We start from the raw sequence: 23113 nt of genomic DNA on the forward strand, positions 1-23113 counted from the left end.
AGTATCAATAATTGTTTTATTTTTTTATACTTTGTATGTCTCATTTATTTTGACCTGCTGTTCACATTTTATTATGCTTTTTTCTTTCTTTCTGTATGTTATATATTATGTCTGATTTCTACTTACTATACTTGTTTACATTTTATTATTATTATCTTATTCAGTTTTGTGTGTAAAATTGTAGTGTACTTTGTAAATTTGTAGTGTTTTTTGTAACGCAGTTTTACTCCTGGTTGAGTGTTAGAGAAGGCCGTATGGCCTTAACTCTGCCAGGTTAAATAAATTATTATTATTATTATTATTATTATTATTATTATTATTATTATTATTATTATTACGGAAAACAGGAGATGTAAAACAATGTTGAACGGAATAAAAGGTTCGAAACATGGTATACCTAGAAGAAGAATACGATAAAGAAAGACGAAAAGATAAGTTAAATAGAAGAAAAGAAAATTACGAAATTAAAGAGACAGGGGAGAGAAGAATGGATTGAAAGATAAACTACAATAGTTGTAGGAAAAATTAAAGGAAGCTGGAAGATAAGGAGGAGAACAAGAAGAAGAAGAAGGAAAAGAAAACAAAACGGAGAAGAGAAAAAGAGTAGGTGTATACTACGAAAAAAAAAAACAAGAATAACAATTAAGGAATCTGGATAACAAAGAGAAAACAATAAAAATAAAGTAGATAAGATTAGGAGAAGAAAAGGATGAAAAGAAAAAAATATATATACGATTGTGAAATTTCAATATTCATGTACATATTTATAGCGATCTATGACATTCGGAGTATTGAAAGGATATTTGATTCTACAGCAATTCAAGAACTGCGATCAATCTTCGTTAACGCATAGGCCTACAGCTACCGAGTAGCGAAAGTCATCATTTATACAGACACAAAAATCGTTATTAAAGTCAAAGTAACTCAAAATATATGTCACTTGAAAAAGCAATTACATCGTTTGTCAGCATGACTGGCTATTTGTGCCCTTACGCTCAGGTTTCTATAAAAGGAATTTAAAATAAATAACATTTAGGTAAAAACGCAAATTAAAATACCAGTAAGAAATAATTTACAAAGTCAGAGTTCAGAGAGAATCCTAATGGAAAAAAAAATAATAAAACAAGTCAAAAATAGATTCGAAACATTCTTTAGCTGGCAACTATGAAAATCAGGATGTAAACGATATAAACTGCCAAAAAATACAGGTGGTAGAGCATCAATACTTACTTACATACTTACTTACTTACTTGCTTTTAAGGAAACCGGAGGTTCATTGCCGGCCTCACATAAACCCGCCATTCGTCCCTATCCTTAGCAAGATCATCATATCCCACCACCCTCAAATCCATTTTAATATTATCTTCCCATCTACGTCTCGACCTCCCCAAAGCTCTTTTTCCCTCCGGTCTCCCAACTAACACTCTATATGCATTTCAGGATTCGCCCATACGTGCTACATGCCCTGCCCATCTCAAACGTCTGGATTTAATGTTCCTAATTATGTCAGGTGAAGAATACAATGCGTGCAGTTCTGTGTTGTGTAACTTTCTCCATTCTCCTGTAACTTCATCCCTCTTAGCCCCAAATATTTTCCTAAGCAACTTATTCTCAAACACCCTTAACCTATGTTCCTCTCTCAAAGTGAGAGTCCAAGTTTCATAACCATAAAGAACAGCCGGTAATATAACTGTTTTATAAATTCTAACTTTCAAATTTTTTGACAGCAGACTGGATGATAAAAGCTTCTCAACCGAATAATAACAGGCATTTCCCATATTTATTCTCTGTTTAATTTCCTACCTAGTATCATTTTTTGTTATATATCAATAACAAGAAAAAAGTCAAATGTTGTTTTTCTGTAACACTCATGGTTTTCCCAGAAAAAAAAAATGTTTTGTGAGTAACGTTTTTGGAAAAGAGAATAGACAGTCATTATTTAGGCTACTTTGCCCGGTATGTAAGCTGATGCAGTCCTTTGTTACTCTGTTGTGTATTGGTGTGTGTTGGGTGCAAGGTCATTGGCAATAACATTAACGTTCCGTCGAAATGTAAACAAATAATAATGAAACTACTATCAATCTTAAAAACATGCTATTTTATAAATAAAAAATAAAATTACAAGAAATAATTAAATTTCACTAGACATTTTGTTCAGTAGACTGACGTGTACAGCCTATATAATTTTGACAGTTTATATTGCTTACACCCTGTATAAAAGAAACGAATTTTCACTGGGGATCGAAAATCCCCAAGAAGAAGTCACTGGATGACTACCACGTATTGTCCCGTTTGCCACTAGGTTTTCTGGAAAGGACACCGTTCAAAGTCGTTCAATAATTATTATAAATAATTATATTGTGTGATGGTGATGCTAGTTTTGATCCTTCTAGTAAGCAATAAGGAGAGTGTTCAAAGAAAATATAATTTATTTCCTACTGTGTCTCATTTCACTACTTTGTGGTCTTATAAAATGGCCGACAAACAGAGAATTTGTTGCAGATTGCTCCACAAGGGTTGAGGAGGCAGCTGAACTACATAAAGCAGAAGTACGGCAACTGGGACATCCTCATAACTGAGAACGGATACGGAGATGCGGGAGACCTGGACGATGAAAACAGAATTATCTACCACGGAGTAAGTGACACTTACTTTATTCTGTTTAGTCTCGACACTTACTTGGGGTCTTTTCTGACCCCACATCATATACTCTGAAACGTTCCAGTAACTTAGATATGTTATCCTTGGTTATTTTAGTTTCCATTACATTTTTTTTTATTTATTTCATTTTATTGCTGGTAAGTTTGAAATGAATACAAGTTAATAAATACAATGTAAGACAAACTAGCCCACTCCTGAATGAGTAAGACTCGTGCTCAGGAGAGGATTCGAATACAGACAAAAATAAAATTAAAATTGAGAGTGAATACAGATTAAATAGTGTTTAATATGTTTAAACCTAAACTATAAATCCAACACAATTTTTTAATTTTTTTTATTAATTTGGAGAGGATTCGTAGTTAAAATAACATTAGAATAAAATTTATTTAATAATCTGTGACCTTGACTCATGCTATGATAAAGAGCTGTACTGGTTATAATTAATTTAATTTATATATATTATTTAATGTACCGAAGTACATATTGTGAGTTTTATTTAGTAATAACAATGTAATTTATTCGTCACAACAATAATTCCTTTCTACAATTCACCTTAAACGCTCTCGTCAACAATTGGATCTTCACTCACACAGTATTCGTTATAGCACTCCACCGACGACAATGACAATTGACTTGGACTATTACGCACAACAATGAACTGTTAATCTTAACTAATATTTACAAAGCACTATTTACAAATCACAACTACCAGTTCTCAGTTCACAGTTCTTCTATCTCAGTCACTCGAGTTCACAGTATCTCGAACCACAGACCTTCAGAGACAGTTCACTGTACTCGAACTCGGGTCCCTCCAACTGCGGTCCACTGCACTCGAACTCAGGTCCCTCCAACTGCGGTCCACTGCACTCGAACTCAGGCCTTCGGATGCTGACGCAGATGCGGACGCACACTCGAGTCGAACTCCGGTACACAAGACTGGCTTGCTTGCTCTGGCTTTCTCACTGACTGGCTGACTGAAAACTCAGAAACTGAAACTGCTGTCGTTCCTTCGCGACCGTAATTTATAACTACAGCGACGTAGCCTGGAAAGTTCGACCCGTCTCTAGAGATGGCATTCCAGAGAAATCCAGGGCCCTCTCCTCTCTACCAGCACCAGATGCGCGCGCAAACTCGTCGCGTGACGTAATACACCCTCTCCCCTTTCTCCACCGCGCGACGTCACTCAATGTTCCGTGCAGCCTGTGCGATCTGCTTTCTTGCGGGACGCTGGTCGTGAGTTCGATTCTCACGTCGCTGTCACATTGCCCCCTCCTTAGGGCTGCTCGTCCCGGGCAGTCCCTTGGTAGGCTGCTAGTCGGTCCAACGTTTGGGGTCCTCCGGCTGCTCCCTCCTTATGGTGGCGCCACCCCATCCTTGGCTTGGCTGGGCAGCGATACTCGTACTGCGTGGGCGCCATCTTGCTCTTCCCCTTGGCCCTCCAAGGAGAGCTCGCTGGCCACGGGTTGGTCCTCGGCGTCCATCAGGAACACTTCATCCCGACCAAGACGGAGTATACGGCGCCGGACGTCCACCGTCGCATCGAGTAACCGCATGGCGTCGAGTCCCAGGACGACGTCCTCGGTGATGTTGGCGACGAACACCCACATCTCCAGTTTCCTCTTCCCCAAGGTCAGGTCTAGGAAGACCTCTCTCTGGATGGGCAAGCTCTCGCCTGAAGCAGTCCGTAGCTCGTATTGGCGCAGCGGCGTCCTCCCAGGTAGGCCACGCACGACGTCTGGTCTGGCGATAGTGAGCATCGCCCCGGTGTCCACCAGTACTCTGCATGGACGGCCTCTTATCCGTCCTTCAGCAATCAGCCCATCGTCGCACCTTCTGTCGACCGGTTTCAGGACGAGCCGAGGGGACGGTGATGATGGCGCCGACGTGCTCCTCCTAGCATCGGCCCCCTCTCTCTCCTGACTGTTGCCAGGTCGGTCGCAACTCCTCCGCAGGTGCCCAGGTTCACCGCAGGACCAGCAGGTGGGCACCCGTCGTCTCCGTTGCTCAGGCGACTGTTGGTTTCTCTCGGTGTCAGCCACCTCTCTCTCCTGCCGGTGGCTGGAGCGGTTGCAGTCCCTCCTTAGGTGTCCCGGTCTCCCGCAGGACCAGCAGTTGGGCGTCCGTCGTCTCCGCCGCTCTGTCGACTGTTGGCGCTCCTCGACGTCGGCCACCTCTCTCTCCTGCCTGTGACCGGATCGGTCACAGTCCCTTCTCAGGTGTCCCGGTCTGCCGCAGGACCAGCAGGTGGGCGCCCGTCGTCTCCGCCGCTCCGTTGACTGCTGGCGCTCCTCGACGTCGGCCACCTCTCTCTCCTGCCTGTGGCCGGATTGGTCACAGTCCCTTCTCAAGTGTCCCGGTTTGCCACAGGACCAGCAGGTGGCCGCCCGTCGTTTCCGCCGCTCCGTTGACTGCCGCTCGGGTGGCTTCGGTTGGCGCCCCCCAGCATCCGTCGCCGTGACGCTCCTGATCCAGTGCGGTGTTGAGACTCCCGCCGCCGACTTGGCCGCCTCCATCCTGAGGGCCGCCGCCAGAGCTGCGTTGATGGTACGATGCTCTGCCAGGAGTAGCTGTTGTCTGATTTCGGGGTCTCGAACTCCGCTGCCGAAGGTGTAGGCCGCCTCTCCAGCGATGAAGTCATTAGGTAGGCCCCTGAGCGCCTTATGGGCCAGTTGTTCCACCGCCATCGCGAATTCTTGCAGGGACTCGCCTGACTGTTGGACCCTCGTTTTTAGTTGGGTCCTGAATGCTGCCGCAAGTTGATGGTCACCATAACGTCCCTCCAAGGCCGCCATTATCTCAGCGGCTGTCCCATCTTCTGGAACGCTGTGAAGAATCTCCGACGCCTGTCCCTGAAGCGCGGCCAGCAGCTGAGTAGTTTTCTCTGCTGGCGTCCACCCATTGTGCTCTGCGATGGCCTCGAACTGGCGACGGAATATCGCCCAAGACGTCGTACCGTCGAACTTCGGCGTCTTGACGTTGTGATGTCTGGCTGCAGCCGATGGTTCCGCAGGGGCACTATATGGAGTCCTCAACTCTGTGGCCGCTTCTTGCATGGCACGTCGAACCTCCTCGGCAACTATCTGTTTCTGTTCTCTAGCCTGGCGATCCACCAACGCGAGAATGTGCTTGTTTTCCTCAGCGTGTTTATCCATCATCTCACTCGTCTTGTCCAGCAACTCGGTCGTCTGCCTCGTTTATAGTTGTAAAATTCTGGTTTAGTTTATCCAAATCGGCCTTAAGTTCGTCTTTCACGATGGCGACAATTCCATCTACGTGGGCCGAAACGTTTTCAATTTGCGTAGTGACGTCGTCTTTCACTCCGCTTATGTCACTTTTCATCTCCGTTTTCACTTCACTTATGTCATTTTTCATCTCCGTTTTCACATCACTTATGTCATTCTTAACCTCACTGATGTGCTTGTTCATGTCGTTCATGTCGTCTTTCATTTCTGCTTTCACTGCACTTAAGTCGTTTTTCAGTTCTGCGATGGCTTGCAGGATCAGCTGAAGGTTCTCCATTGTCGATAATGTCCCGATTCTGACACCAATGTGAGTTTTATTTAGTAATAACAATGTAATTTATTCGTCACAACAATAATTCCTTTCTACAATTCACCTTAAACGCTCTCGTCAACAATTGGATCTTCACTCACACAGTATTCGTTATAGCACTCCACCGACGACAATGACAATTGACTTGGACTATTACGCACAACAATGAACTGTTAATCTTAACTAATATTTACAAAGCACTATTTACAAATCACAACTACCAGTTCTCAGTTCACAGTTCTTCTATCTCAGTCACTCGAGTTCACAGTATCTCGAACCACAGACCTTCAGAGACAGTTCACTGTACTCGAACTCGGGTCCCTCCAACTGCGGTCCACTGCACTCGAACTCAGGTCCCTCCAACTGCGGTCCACTGCACTCGAACTCAGGCCTTCGGATGCTGACGCAGATGCGGACGCACACTCGAGTCGAACTCCGGTACACAAGACTGGCTTGCTTGCTCTGGCTTTCTCACTGACTGGCTGACTGAAAACTCAGAAACTGAAACTGCTGTCGTTCCTTCGCGACCGTAATTTATAACTACAGCGACGTAGCCTGGAAAGTTCGACCCGTCTCTAGAGATGGCATTCCAGAGAAATCCAGGGCCCTCTCCTCTCTACCAGCACCAGATGCGCGCGCAAACTCGTCGCGTGACGTAATACACCCTCTCCCCTTTCTCCACCGCGCGACGTCACTCAATGTTCCGTGCAGCCTGTGCGATCTGCTTTCTTGCGGGACGCTGGTCGTGAGTTCGATTCTCACGTCGCTGTCACAATATGATATTTCCATGCAGATATCCGGTAGCTTAGTGGATAAAGCATCAGCACGTAGAGCTGAAAACCAGGGTTCAAATCCCGGCGCAGGAGAGAATTTTTCTCCGTTCCATTACTCTTTCATCTTATGATGACGCAGAATATCTGCATGGAAATATCATATGTACTTCGGTACATTAAATAATATATATGATATGCGTAAATCACTTCGTGATTTAAGAAGGCGTTTATTCCGTCGGATCCCGGCCAACTAGTCATTCATAACGAGTGCACCTCAGCACATGTGTGGACTTCGGTTCTACGTTCATAGAAATCTATGACGTAGTGCAGAGGGCGGCCACTAGAGGGAACCCAAGAGTTGGAACTTAATCTGAGACGATTCTGTCCGGCGCCGGGGTGGATATCTGGTGTGGCTTAGTGGATAAAGCATCAGCACGTAGAGCTGAAAACCCGGGTTCAAATCCCGGCGCCGGAGAGAATTTTTCTCCGTTCCATTACTCTTTCATCGTATAATTTAATTTAATTAAAATTATTATTTCATAATAATTATATATTGATTACTATTTTCACCTTCATTGCTTGGGTTCGTGGATGGCCCCAACTATGAAACACGTCTTTAATTTTTAGTTAGAATTATTTTGCAGTCATAGTGTTTTATTGTAAGCAAAGTGAACAAATGAAACAAATACAGCATAAACTGCCATATAGGCTATGGGTAAGATGTTGTAGGTTCAAGAGTAATTATTTGTATTTGTGAAATTAGCTTCTTGTTCTTTCTACTGCAGCAGGTGACGAGACTAAATTAATTAATTAATTGTATGAACATAGTAATTGACATTTGATACAATAACAGTTTCCATTTCGTGTTTTATTTCAAGGAAAGTGAATGTGTTCTCTGATAATTGAAAAAACAAAAACACAGTTACAGAATAAATAGTCTGCCATTAAACTAATTTAATTAATTCTATGTTATTGTTATTCTACGATATTGTAATTATGGTTAGTACTGTTGATGAGTTCTTTATAATTACTCGTTTTATTGTATGATTGATGTATTACTCTAATGTATTCGTTGTAACCGTTGTAAAATTAAGTTTATATTGATCTTATTCACAACATCAACAGAAGAAAGATGTAAATGCCTATATTGTCATTATATTATCCCTACTTAGTTAAAAACTTTAACGCTAATATATTTATGTGAAATAGGATTTGTATGTGCAAAAGAAAACAAACAAATAAAAATAATTCATTGTTTAAAAATAATGAGTAAATCTAAGTGAACTTAAAACATTTACTTTGCTTGTACTGTATAAAAGAATGCAGTAAACTATAAAATATCCTAATTATTAACAACAAATATGATTGGGGTCAAAAAGATCCCAGATAAGTAGCATGAAATTGTATAGCAGCTTAGTTGCGTTACCGAGATTCTAACGACGTCTTACAGTTTCTGACGATTCCCTGCATGGAACTTTCTTTGTTTGCAGACCTACTTGACGGAGCTCCTGAAAGCCATGTGTCTCGATAACGTCCCAGTAGTGGGTTATGCAGTGTGGAGCCTTATCGACAACTTCCAGTGGAGAGTTGGTTACACGTAAGTTGAGATCAGTGACGATATTACGCGGAGTTATTCTCAGATACAGGAAAAGTTTCCTTTCGTCAACGAACAATAAATATAACAAATGTCTACCGGTATTAAAAAAAATTACGGTTTTTATTCACAATATGGAGGCACTTGAATGATATTAAAGTAATAGTTATTTTATTGTAACAATGTTATTAAAAGGATTAGAGTATGCATCAGTAGTATAGTCACCGAAGCTTAAGTCTTATGATAACCAATTGGAAAAGATTAGAAATGTTTGACCAATATCTGTATTACAAAAACCACAATACTTCGACATATAAACGAACATTCGATACAGTAAACTTCCAAATGAATTCAATAATATTGCTGGTCAAATATTCTTGTACAGGGACATCATTTTATTTTTACTAACATTTTTAATATTAACTTGCCTATACCTATGACTCAACGCCGTTTGCTACCCCCTTCCACGACTGGAGTTCGATGCCATTGACGTAATATACAAACAAATCACTTTACTAGGTATAGGAGGGAAGAAAAGTAGTTCATCCATTTACGTAAACTAGGAAATATTGCGCTTTTGAGTTTGATAATTTTCATTAGGTTCTTGTTTAATCAAAATACAGTACAGTATTAACAATGAGTGTTTTTACTCACGAACTGAGCTGTCCATGTGGACGTATTCATTATGCAGTGTATATTATAGTGTCTACAGCACATTAGCGTACAATATAGAGAATGAAGATCAATTTAAAAATAATCATAATATGGATATTTAAACACATTTTTTAAAATGGTGGCCGTTCATTTCGATACAGGCTTCAGTTCTAATGTGCATATTATCGCACTATAGACTATTTTACCTAATCCCAATTACCAGTTTCGTTCTTCGTACTAGTAACTCATGTTGAAATAATTCTGTACCTACTCCATAAGAGAGTACCTTACGTACTGTAAATTCAATCTTCACTTCTGCCCGATCCGAAAAGATAAAATTACTCAGACATACTATCTACTGTCCGTCCAAGTGATTATGTCGTAGGGTCGTAGAAATGGAGGTAATTACGTGACAGTTAATTACTTAACGAGGCCCTTTTATTTAAGTTATTTTAAACAGTTGTATGATATTACGTAGACGTCCAATTCCTAGCAGAAATTAATCTTTTCAGAAGAGAGCTAAGACAGCCCAGCCACTAGCTGGCGAATAAAACTGATGGGGGAAACCGGTATACGACGTAGGCAAATGGACGACAGTACCTATGGAAAATGATTCAATATTGAAAGCTCTTTCGTCACTGGAAAACGCGAACATATTTTTGGAACGTACTGTTTGCTATGACCGTAAGGCTACTATATGCGGTCTTGGATCTGTGTGGAGAACGGTTGAACTTCATTAGTAGAAGGGGCGGCAGTGAAGTACATTAAAAAACTCAGGTACAATAAAAATCGAAGTAAAAATAAAATGATGTCCCTGTATAAACTCATTGATGGCATTAAACAGCGAAGAGTTGCTTGAACAAAATATATTTAAATGCTAGGTAAATTCGCGGATGCTCGTGTAAAGGGGGTTAAGTATGATTTCGCTAAACTGGAATAAGTACAGATTTCAACTCTCCACAATTACTTTTTTCTTGTGCTAAAGGGGTTAAATCATTCTTCCATCCATGATGTAGTTACAGTGCTCCATATTTTGTGACGAAAGGGTTTTGTTCAGTACCAAAGGAGAGAAGTTTACATACCTTGCAATTTGACTTAACCCCTTTACACGAGCACCCGCGAATTATTCTAAGAAAACTTCAATTATACCAATTCAGGACACCTGAAAAATAATCGCATATAACTTTTTTCTTTCTGGGAAAGTGTTTTCAAGTAAATTTGTAATGCACTGAAATTTCACCTACAATCAAGTTCAAAAGCAGTTAAACATACATATGAAAACATACATATGTTTAACTACCCACCCCGAATAGGCCTACCACACCACACTGTTTGAAAGTAGCTATCGGAGAAGAGATGGAATTAATCAAAATATCTTTTATACATTTCTAGAGTTATTCACATTTACATTCTGATTGGTAATTTAGAACACTTTTCAATCTATCCCCCAATGAAGTATAAAATATAAGCGAAGGAATTGAGCATTTTTCTTCTACTTCCAACCTTTAAAAATATATTTCTTCTATATCTCAACATTATTTCTTTTATTCTCCAAATATGTAGTGAAACGTTCCCTACTCACTTCTTTGAGTCTTCCGTTATACTGCAATACATTAAAAAACGTTATGCGCTATAATTGGCATCGATTTACGTGATAACTCATGTATATTGCAGAAATAAAACTAGAATACTAAAAAGTGGTAAATTAAAAGGAAACAATGAACTTTTTTGTTCGTTCTCTATTAACAAACATGTGAAAGTTAGCATTTAAAAAGTATCACCTATATAATAATGATAAATATCGCTAATCATACTAGGTATATTGAAACGATGACGGCAAGAAAGGTACATATCTATGTGTAGCATTGCAGTAAATAAAATAGTATGAATGTATTGTAAATAAATATTCCAAATTTAATTAAATACGACCTTCCAAATGACACAAGAAATTTCCTTACTATAATTCTTCACGGGCTTTGTAATGTCAGATACAAGATCTTCAAATATTCTTCTCTGGAATTTCATCTATATGTACAGTTACCCTTAAAAAGAATGAGACGATTCTTGGTTGTCGGAAGTTAAAGTTCTACAGCGCGGTTCACTCGATATCGACGTAACGATAAGTACCATGACAAATAGAACAAGAATTGTTACAAGGACCACAACAAGGACAGGGATCAGAATAAGGATCACGAAGAAGACAGCCATTTAAGGCCACGATTTCACAACATAGCTCGGGTAACAAAATATCATTGCTTCTCTGTACCGAATGGCAAATGCCTGCTATCGGATCTACATTCTGGACTGCTGCTGTCACTGTCTTGTCTCGGTAGCTCATATAGTAGCGTGTCGGTTCCACCGTATAAACGAAACGTTTCGTGTTCGATCCCAGGTAAAACTCTTTTTTTTATTGAGGTGTAATTAATTTGTTCAGAGTTCCTCGACTGTATAATTTGTCGAAAAATATGGAATAATTTATGCCCAATTTTTTGGTCTACAAGTGGGCTGAACCTCGTCGAAAAATAAATAAATCTTACTTGGAAGTTAAAAGTATTCTTCCTGAAAAAAAATCATAAAAAACAAAAAGAGACCCGTTAACTTAAAATCTTGTCCGCATACCATCATACATTTCTCCAATCGAAATCCACTCGATTGGTAGCGAAGGCAAGATGGTTGACAGCTTGTGCTTCCCCCAATATTTCCATTTGCGCAGCCCTCCGGCTCCTAATACCGCGGTTCCTCAACCTGCTGATCACAGTCTGTGAAGAACCGGGAAAGTTAGATGCTGCTCTTATTTCGTTAGCAGTCCGAAAGGGTCCAGTCGAAATGTCTCGAATAAGAGAGCATCCTCTTCCAATGAAGAAATCCGCAGACGCCCATGGAATAGGGCGATTTTCGACCTCCCCTGAATTTTGTAACGATGAACCCCCTCGCTGCTGTACTTCCAGGAACACCGACCAAACGGCCAGCAGATCTAGCCCCATACCCAGCCTCAACTAGAGCTATAACTCGCTGTCTCATGTCACGTCGGTTCGCCATTACGATGAGAAATGAGGGATGACGATAATACTTTAGTGTAGACAATGACTATTTAGCGTGATATATAATTATTGAAATAATGGGCATCTTGCACATTAAGAGTTAATAAGTCAACCCTAAACTACATATTTAAATAACAGGATATAACAGGAAGTCCAATTATTGTTGCGAAACTAATCAAATTAAATCTAATTACGTTAAGTAAACAAATCCCAAGTTATGACACCACATTGCTACAGCTAAATTCTAGGTTATTAACATAATTCATTTTAATTGTTAGTTTTTAATATATATGCATTTATATTGTATGTGTGTATGTATAAATGCATTCATTAGATTAACGTTTACAATATTATAACTTGTAATTTTGTATTGTCTGTGATCATTAACACAATCTGAGGAATTTGTAAAACTCTATTTCAACGTTATTTAGCTATTTCAAAGTTATTTAGACAAAAAAAATCGTTGTATAGACTAGGAATCGAACTCGCACTCTTCTACACAAGACGCAGAAGTCTTACCGTCTGAGCTATTGAAACGACACGAAAGCTTTCCTTTCTGTGCGGAGTGTCGATCTAGTCATGAAGGTCCATTGTCGATTTAACTACACGATTTATGTATATATTTATCTTTTATTTACGTAATATTATCATATTTTTTGCAGTTTTTGAAGTGAATTTCGGAACGATGCTAGTAACAAACCAAATAGCCTGAATTTAAGTAACTCAATATTCGTTATCTTGTGTATCAGTGCTCTGGTCTCTGATCATGCGCAGTGTCTTACATCTGAGACTTAGGAATTTTCAATCGTCTCATCCTTTTCTAGGGAAACTGTACATACAACATACACTCTTGTATGGTTTCATAGAGAAAATTTTTCTCAGCAATATGCAATGCTTTTATTTAATCATTAGATGTTAAGTAGCTGATAGTTACAATTATAGGCGGAAAATGTGTTAAATTATTATAATATTTGAATTATCGCGATTAAGAATAAAACTTATAAGTACGTCGACAGTTTTCTATTACTTAGTACCTATAGACACAAAATGTATTTCAATAACCACGATAAGGATGTAACTAATAGGCCTAAATACGTGGAGAACTTTCGGATCATTAAAACATTAGATTGCTATTAAAATGTTAAGATAATAAATAATATTTATATTGAATGCGAAAAAATTGATTACTTTTATTTCAATAATCACGATAAAAATAAAACTAATAAATACGTGGAGAATTTTCGGAGACTTATAAAATTAGACTCTTTTAATAATGTTAAATTAATAAATGAGATTTACACTCACTCGAAAAAATGTGTCTATATATATTTCAACAATCAGGACAAGAAAGTAACTAATGGATATGTCGAGGCTTTTCGGAGCATTATAAAATTAGATTGCAATACTGATATTAAGCTAATACGACGTAATACTTGATGTTAGGCGACAAATGTGTCTAATTGTATTTCAATAATCACGATTAAGATTGAAATTAATAAATACTTGGAAAATTTTATGAAAATTATAAAATTATATTACTATTAAGCTCTTAAGTTAATAACCAACACTCAAAATTGAAGGTGAAAAATGTGTTTAATTAATTCAATAATCATGTTTTAAAATAAAAGTAATAAAATTGTGGAACATATTTGTATGTATGTATTTATTTACACTGCAAGTGGGCAAGCACCCGGTGGCAGTGGTATATACAATATTAACAATACACAGTTAAAATGATAAGCTATACACAATAAAATTTACAATACATAATACAATTTACAACACATATACAATATTATACACAATACAATAAGAATACACAATACAATTTAACACAATAATAATAAAACATAAAATAAAACACCTAATTTTACAACACAACCTACATAATTATCTATAGGTCCTACATAAGTTTCAATAGTCTTTCACTTTACTCTCATCTCATTCCCTGTAGTGGCACTATGACGCATTTCACTGACACTTTAGCACACATTTCACTGACACTCTGTAACACATTTCACTGACAAACACATTTCACTGACTAACACATTTCACTGACTATTCGGAGCATTATAAAATTAGATTGTTATTGTGATGGTAAACTAGTGAAGAACATTTGCATTGAGGGCGGAAAAATGTATTTAATTATATTTCACTAATCAGGATAAGAATAAAATTAAAAATATGGATAGAATTTTCGGAGTATTACAAAATTAGATTGCTATTAGGATGTTAAGTCAATAAATATAATTTACATTGAAGGCAAGAAAATGTGTTTGATTATTTGTCAGTAATCACGGTTAAAAATAAATATAATAAATACGTTGAAAATTTTATGAGCATGATAAAATTATATTGCTACTACGGGGTTAAGTTAATAAGTAGTACTTAAAATTGAAGGTGGAAAATTGTGTTTGGCCGAAAAAAAAATAAATGCGTTCGAAATGTTCCGTGCATTATAAAATTACATTGCCGTTATTACATTATGTTGCAAAATGTAACTTAAAATCAAAGGTGGAAAAAATTGTTTTACTAATTTCAGTAATCGCGGTTAAGAATAATATTTATCAATACATAGAAAATATTCCGAGCATTATAAAATTATATTTATGTTATGCTGTTGATTCGATAAATGTCACTTAAAGCTGAAGCCCGAAAATGCGATTAATTATAGTTCCATAAACACGATTAAGAGTAAAAAGAAATACATGAAAAATATTATAAGCAATATAAAACAGCGTTTTGCTGTTGTAGCGTTAAGTTATTAAACGAGACTAAATAATTTAAAAGCAAAATATATTACCGATATGTATTTTATTATAATGTATCTGTAACCACCCCGATTAAATAAAAGTCCGCAACATTTGCCTAACCACCATATTTCTATAATTTCCACCACAAATAAAATTAATGCGTTCATAATTCATTCTACACAATATATTAAATTATAATACTATGCGAAACATATACCTTGGAATGATGATGTCGTTAGCACATACTCCTGTGGAAGAAGACGACACACAAATTTCTACTAGATACAGGCAACTACACAGCTACTGCTAAGATAAAACAGTGAGTTTTGTACTCACTCAACCGCAATTCCGTGTCGATTCGCTGGCCTTGCTCCTGCGGGGACTTTATGTTGACAGAGAAGTGCATTCTGGAGGAAGCCATTTCGTATCCAAGTGCTTGAGGTAAAAAAGTGATGATTCAAACCCTGTAATTAAATATATTTACAATTCGTAAATATTAAGCAATGTTTGATGTTTCCAGTATCGTCTTCCTTCGCCACCACCATTTATGTCTGTACTCCAGGTTTCAGGCCTACTGAACTAGATAGACCAGTAATCCTTTATACAACTTGTGTGTAAAGTGCAACTTTAGTGCAAGAAAGATTCTCATCACGAGCAGTGACCATTCCCAAATTACTCGAGTGCAAAATGTCCACTTCACATACCACTCGCATACATAATTCTGTGTATTACATTAACAAAGATACACATCTTCTAGAAACATTGGTTCTACTCTACATTTGAAATGTGGATATGGAGAAGGATGGAGCGTGTGAAATGGACAGACAGAATAAGAAATGAAGCTGTGTTGGAAAGAGTGGATGAAGAAAGAATAATGCTGAAACTGATTAGAAAGAGCAAAAGGAATTGACTTGGTCACTGGTTGAGAAGAAACTGCCTACTTACTGAAGGATGCACTGGAAGGAATGGTGAACGGGAGAAGAGTTCGGGGCAGAAGAAGATACCAGATGATAGACGACATTAAGATATATGGATCATATGAAGAGACTAAGAGGAAGGCAGAAAATAGGGAAGATTGAAAAATGCTGTGTTTGCAGTGAAAGACTTGGGTGGAACATTATGAATGAATGAATGAATGAATGAATGAATGAATAATAGAAAGACTTCCTATGATGTTCGAGGAGAAGAAAATATCTAGTGGGTTGTAGTAGTCATGGGTCGATTTTTAATACTAACAGTAAAAGCAGTGTTTGTATGGTGACAGGATGCACTGAAGTAATGTCATTAATATCACTTCGGAATATGTATGGTAAGACTTTCCCGTGTTAAATTTCATTGTACCTCGTTTACATGTTTCGACCTATTTATGGGTCATCTTCAGAACTGGTCCTTGTTGGTCTTGGCGCCACTTGTTCTGTTTCCTTTGAGGGTGTGTTCGTGTGGTACAGTGTAGAGTCAAAAACACAGGGACCACAGGAACATATCCTCACAGGAAACAGAACAAGTGGCGCCAAGAACAACAACGACCAGTTCTGAAGATGACCCATAAATAGATCGAAACATGTAAACGAGGTACGTTGAAAGTTAACACAGGAAAGTCTTACCATACATATTCCGAAGTGATACAGTGTTAAAAGTTGTGTAATCAAGATGTAACATTAATATCAGTTGGTTATACTGTGAGATATTTCAAAGAAACAAAAATTAATCCTACAATTTTGCTCGTTTTTGCTTAATTTTCGAGATAAAAATTGTTTTATACGAAACATTTCATAATGTGTTAGGCAAAGCCATTGATTTCATTCCTAATATGCTTAGCCTATTTAAGAAAACAGTATATGGTTATAATAATACATTATTGAAATTTTTAGTTTCGTTCATTAAATGTGATGCAAGCAAATGTTACTTTTCGTTCTGCAAAGAAATTTTACAATGTTGAATTCGTTCACATCAAATTTCTAAACAGTTCAGTTCTTTCAATATCTTACAAAGGAGATATGTAACTGCTTGGGGTTCCAATTTAAAACAATGGAGCTTTTGTTTGCAGGGCAAAGTTCGGTCTGAATTATGTGAACTTCACGGATCCGGCCAGACAGAGGATCAGCAAGAAATCTGCCGCTTTCATAAAAGACATCATTACCACTCGCCACGTACCTCACAAGTACGTCAAGAAGGACGAAGAACTAGAGTTGGACAGAATTCCCAGATAAAGCGTGTTATGTTCACCCAAATAAGTGTGATAATTCTGTACAAAATATACTACATAAACCAGTGTAAGAGTAATGTGCTAATCTAACCTTTGGTTTTCGAAATTAAAATCTTTAATTTATTGAATTCATTATTTACTTAAATACTTTGGCTTTTAAGGAACCCGAAGGTTCATTGCCGCCCTTACATAAGCCCGCCATCGGTCCCTATCCTGAGCAAGATTCATCCAGTCTCTACAATCATATCCCACCTCTCTCAAAGCCAATATTATCCTCCCATCTACGTCTCGGCATTTCCAAAGGTCTTTTTCCTTCCAGCTTCCCAACTAACACTCTATATTCATTTCTGAATTCCCCCATTCGTGCTATATGGCCTGTCCACCTCAAACGTCTGGATTTAATGTTCCTAATTATGTCAGATGAAGAATACAATGCATGCAGTTCTGAGTTGTGTAACTTTCTCCATTCTCCTGTAACTTCATCCCTCTTAACCCCAAATATTTTTCTAAGAACCGTTTTCTCAAACAACCTTAACCTCTGTTCCTCTGTCAAAGTGAGAGTCCAAATTTCACAACCATACACAACAACCGGTAATATAACTGTTTTATAAATTCTAACTTTCAGATTTTTTTACAGTAGACTAGATGACAAAAGCTTTTCAACAGAATAGTAACAGGCATTTCCCATATTTATTCTGCGTTTAATTTCCTCCCGAGTATCATTTATATTTGTTACTGTTGTTCCAAGTTATTTGAATTTTTCCACCTCTTCGAAGGATAAATTTCCAACTTTTGTATTTCCATTTCGTACAATATTCTCGTCACGAGACATAATCATACACTTTGTCTTTTTAGGACTTGCTTCCAAACCTTTACTTGCTTCAAGTAAAATTCCCGTGTTTTCCCTAATCGTTTGTAGATTTTCTCCTAACATATTCACGTCATCCACATAGACAAGCAGTTGATGTAACCCGTTCAATTCCAAACCCTCTGTGTTATCCTGAACTTTCCTAATGGCATATTCTAGAGCGAAGTTAAAAAGTAAAGGTGATAGTGCATCTCCTTGCTTTAGTCCGCAGTGAATTGGAAACGCATCTGACAGAAACTGACCTATACGGACTCTGCTGTACGTTCCACTCAGACACATTTTAATTAATCGAACTAGTTTTTTCGTGATACCAATTTCTATAAGAATATTATATAAAACTTCTCTGTTGTTTCAAAAAGGCGTATGACTCTATTAAGAGGGATTTTTATATAATATTCTTATAGAAGTTGGTATTCCGAAAAAACTAGTTCGATTAATTAAAATTCGTCTCAGTGAAACGTACAGCAGAGTCCGTCTAGGTCAGTTTCTGTCAGATTCTTTTCCAATTCACTGTGGGCTAAAGCAAGGAGACGCACTATCACCTTTACTTTTAACTCCGCTCTAGACTATATTAAATAAAATAATAAATATGTATATTTTAAGAGTGTAGGAACGTTCTTTCAACCTGAGATCCACAATTTAAAAGCTCTGATATTGAGTAATTCGTCTCAGTTGTAAATCGTAACGTAGAATTATGGGTGGAATTGTAACAGTTGTGTAAGTTTCATGTTTGTGTGTATTTTATCATCGTAAAACTAATAAACTCCAATAAATATAAACATGTTCTATTTGTGTACTATGTACTACATACTTTCGTATTAGAGAAGTTTACATGTAGACCAGCAACAGTTCGAAACTTACTCAAACAAAGAGAACAACAGAACAAAAGGCTAGTCTATAACAGAATAGTGGAAACTAGAATAGAATGCAATACAGTAATTAAAATAAATAGAAGAGAATGAAATGCTATGCAGTAGAGGTCACTGAAGTAAAATCTGTACAAAATAAAAGAACAGAATACAGTAGGAGAGAGAAAAACAGAACCCGGTATGATGAAACAAAATATACAAAACTGAAAGCAATTAAGTACAATGAAGATTTGTAGAATGTAGCATATAAAAAACCATGCAAGATACGGCAGAATACAATAGGGTGCAGTGTAACAGACTGGAGAGACAAATGAGTAAACTTTAAATTTGTTAATAAAATGCTAACTTGTGACTAAAGATGGCAACTATATCAATGAACCGCTCTATCGCAAAAAATGAAACAGCGAGGTAGATATTATCGGATAATAAATTTAAAAATTCTGCAGTACATGAAGTTGGAATATTATTGAAATTCACTTTTCGAAGTCATCCAGTCTTTATGCGAGGAAGTGGGTATGCATTCATGTATTGGTGCGGACAGATGTTTGTATCGCATATCAGTTTCATAATCATAATACTGTGTCATCAGAAACATCTCTCTAAGGTTGTTTTCTGTAAATACAAGTCGCATATGATAAACTTCTTGGTGTGTGTGCGTGCGTGCGTGTGTGTGTGTGTATGTAAAAAAAAATAAAATTGTGGTTTATTTAACGACGCTCGCAACTGAAGAGGTTATATCAGTGTCGCCGTTGTGCCGTAATTTTGTCCCGCAGAAGTTCTTTTACTTGCCAGTAAATCTACTGACATAAGCCTGTCGCATTTAAATACACTTAAATGCCATCGACCTTGCCTGGGATCGAACCCGCAATCTCGAGCACAGAAATCCACTGCTATACCAACTACGCTACCGAGGTCAACTGTATGTATGTATGTATGTATGTATGTATGTATGTATGTATGTATGTATGTATGTATGTATGTATGTATGTATGTATGTATGTGTGTATGTATGTATGTATGTATCCTTTGGTCTCAATGAATGGTTCCTTCCGAGGTTTTCCCCAGCCGTGGGACTGAAGCCGGATGGTCTATGGCGAGTCCTCGGCATCACTTCATTTCATCCTTTTAATTTGATTACCTGGTTGGGTTTTTCCGAGGTTTTCCCCAACCAAAAGGCAAATGCCGGGTAATCTTTTGGCGAAACCTCGGACCTCACCTCATCATTGTAGAAAATTATTAAATTGTAAAACTGCAAATATTGTAAAATATTGTAAAATTTTGTAAAAATTGTAATTGTAATATTGTAAAATTTTGACTTGCTCCACATCTTAAAGCTTCATTGCTCATGTAAGATCTATGGAATAAAATAAATGAATGAATCAATGTATTCTGAAAATCATTTTGCCAAATAAGTACAATTTCGCTATCACTAATTCTACCGACGCTAAATAAAGCCATACTTTTACAATGTCGTAAAATAAAAAAAAACATTGCAAAATATCATATGAATTTTTCAGAGTTACATATTTCAATTATCCATTCATTATTACATTACGTTATTGTAGGAACAGTAAATTACGCCTATTAATTTTTTTTTTTTAACCAATGGCAGGTACTTGTCTTTTCGTTATTCAGCCATATGAAGTCAGTTATGTAGACCACTTTACCGACAGAGTAGTTACCCAGGGTGCGCCATAGTAGGCTTGTCTACGCTACAACCGCGATGAGATATGAGATAAATTGTGAGATATGAGGTGAGGTGAGATGAGGTGAGGTGAGATGAGGTGAGGTGAGGTGAGGTGAAGTGAGGTGAGGTGAGGAGAGGTAGCGTGAGGTGAGGAGAGATGAGGTGAGGTGAGGTGAGGTGAGGTGAGGTCAGGTGAGGTGAGGTGAGGAGAGATAGCGTGAGGTGAGGAGAGATGAGGTGAGGTGAGGTGAGGTAAGGTGGGGTGAGGTGAGGTCAGGTGAGGTGAGGTGAGGAGAGGTAGCGTGAGGTGAGGAGAGATGAGGTGAGGTGAGGTGAGGTGAGGTGAGGTGAGGTAAGGTGGGGTGAGGTGAGGTGGGGTGAGGTGAGGTAAGGTGAGGTGAGGTGAGGAGAGATGAAGTGAGGTAAGGTGAGGTGAGGTAAGGTGAGGTGAGGTAAGGTGAGGTGAGGTGAGGTGAGGTAAGGTAAGGTGAGGTGAGGTGAGGTGAGGTGAAGTGAGGTGAGGTGAGGAGAGATGAAGTGAGGTGAGGTGAGGTGAGGTGAGGTGAGGTGAGGTAAGGTGAGGTGAGGTGAGGTGAGGTGAGGTAAGTCGACTATCTATGCGGGAAACAAATTACGATCGCAAAGCATGTTTTATAGTACCGTAAAGAATTTGCAGTTTGAAATGTTGGCAAACAAAGAAACAAATGCTAGGGTAGTGATAAAAACAAACAAATGCTAGAGATATATTACGATGTACCGAAGTACATATGATATTTCCATGTAGAAATTCTGCTTCACCATATGATGAAAGATGGGTGCAACGGAGAAAAATTCTGTCTGGCATCGGGACTTGAACCGGGTTCTCAGCAACACGTAGATCTGAAAACCCGGGTTCAAATTCCGGTGCTGGAGAGAATTTTTCTCCGTTCCACCCATCCTTCATCAAATGCTAGAGAAGCGATAAAGATATGAGATATAAGCAGCCATGATTGGTTGAAAGACGTCCTTTCGTATCGTTTTATTGGTCTAAAGTAGTATGACCTAGTAAAAGTGTAATATTCATCGTAAATTGTAAAAAGTTTAGGAATTTTTTTCTACTTAAAAGACCATTACTATGTGTAAGTTAATTTCATCCTGCCAAAGGATTTAACTTAGTTTAAGAAACGTTTTTATAATGTTTGCGTGATTAATAGAGTGAAAATAATACTTATAAATTTCACTGACTTTAGCTATTGTCAAGTTTGCTACTGAAATATATTATGACATGAGTTTTATTGAAATATCTTGATAACAGCTGACATCATCTCATTGTCAAATAAATACATTTTTGTGGTGTAGAAAAGCCCTCTAATCAGAAGAGAAAAAAGGATGTTTAGAAAGAGAAAACACTACAAATTTGAAAGCCACTTGAGACTGAATTTATCGATCCTTTATCCCTCGTCTCGCCTTTTTTTCTACTTTATATCACTTTATCTGAGGACTAACGTAAGATCAAAACGTCTCTTGGTTTTTTTCTGGGGTTTTCCCTCAACCCAATACGAGCAAATGCTGGGTAACTTTCGGTGCTGGACCCCGGACTCATTTCACCGGCATTATCACATTCATTTCATTCAGACGCTAAATAACCTAGATGTTGATAAAGCGTCGTAAAATAACCCAATAAAATAAAATAAAATAAATAAAACGTCTTTTAGTCGTTCATAGATAAAGTAGGAGATGTAACAGGTAATACATTGCAATGCTTGAAAAGGTTCAGTGCGTTAATGTAATATGCCTGCAACTCTGTTTACAGGCAAAGGCCAGAACATCTGGGACCTTGTGACGCATGAACATCCAGAACTCGTCAACGATAAATCTAACGCCGACGAAGCAGCGTGGTCATACTACAAGTTCAGAGAAGATATCAAAGCTTTAAAGGCCATGGGAGTGAGTCTGTTATTTGTTATGTCCATATCTTGAGGCACAAGTCAATGTATAATATAATTAAATCTGTTTGGTAAGGTAGGAAATTCGTACGTTTAAAAAATACGTCTCATTTATTCGTGGAAGTATATAACACGTATAAAAGAAATTTTTCATAATGTCGATGAAGCTTCTAATAAATTCGTTTTCCTGCAGTTTCAAAAGCAGCAGACACAGTTACTAAAGACTTATTTAAAATGAAAATTAAACATAACGTAAGCGTTAACTTAAAAATGTAAACGTTACAATAAAATCAAGAACATTCACAATGGGAACATGAACATAACCGCTAAGATACTTGGTAACCATGGAAACATAACAACGACGCCATTTCCTCATATTCTGTCGTATACTTCAGCGCTGCACGATTCTGTTCTGTTTGCAAATTACGTATGCGAGTTTGTGAATGATCCCATTTGATAACCTAGCCGCAAACTTCTGTGTTTACGTTACGGTTATGTTTAATTTTCATTGTGAATGAGCCTTAAGTATG

At 37.9% G+C, this 23113-nt stretch overlaps 1 protein-coding gene across 1 annotated transcript in view; it reads left to right on the forward strand.

Annotated features, from left to right (window-relative positions):
- The window catches only part of LOC138699431 (myrosinase 1-like), a 51578-nt gene extending 34216 nt beyond the window's left edge, over window positions 1-17362 (forward strand). Inside the window, exons 9-11 of the mRNA XM_069825292.1 lie at window positions 2503-2637; window positions 8477-8583; window positions 17076-17362. Of these exons, the coding sequence (XP_069681393.1) occupies window positions 2503-2637; window positions 8477-8583; window positions 17076-17238 (405 nt within the window). The 3' untranslated portion in view covers window positions 17239-17362. The remainder of the gene's footprint in view (window positions 1-2502; window positions 2638-8476; window positions 8584-17075) is intronic.
- The last annotated feature ends 5751 nt before the right edge of the window (window positions 17363-23113 follow it).

Source organism: Periplaneta americana, chromosome 5, assembly GCF_040183065.1.
Source record: "Periplaneta americana isolate PAMFEO1 chromosome 5, P.americana_PAMFEO1_priV1, whole genome shotgun sequence".
Lineage (NCBI taxonomy): Eukaryota > Metazoa > Arthropoda > Insecta > Blattodea > Blattidae > Periplaneta > Periplaneta americana.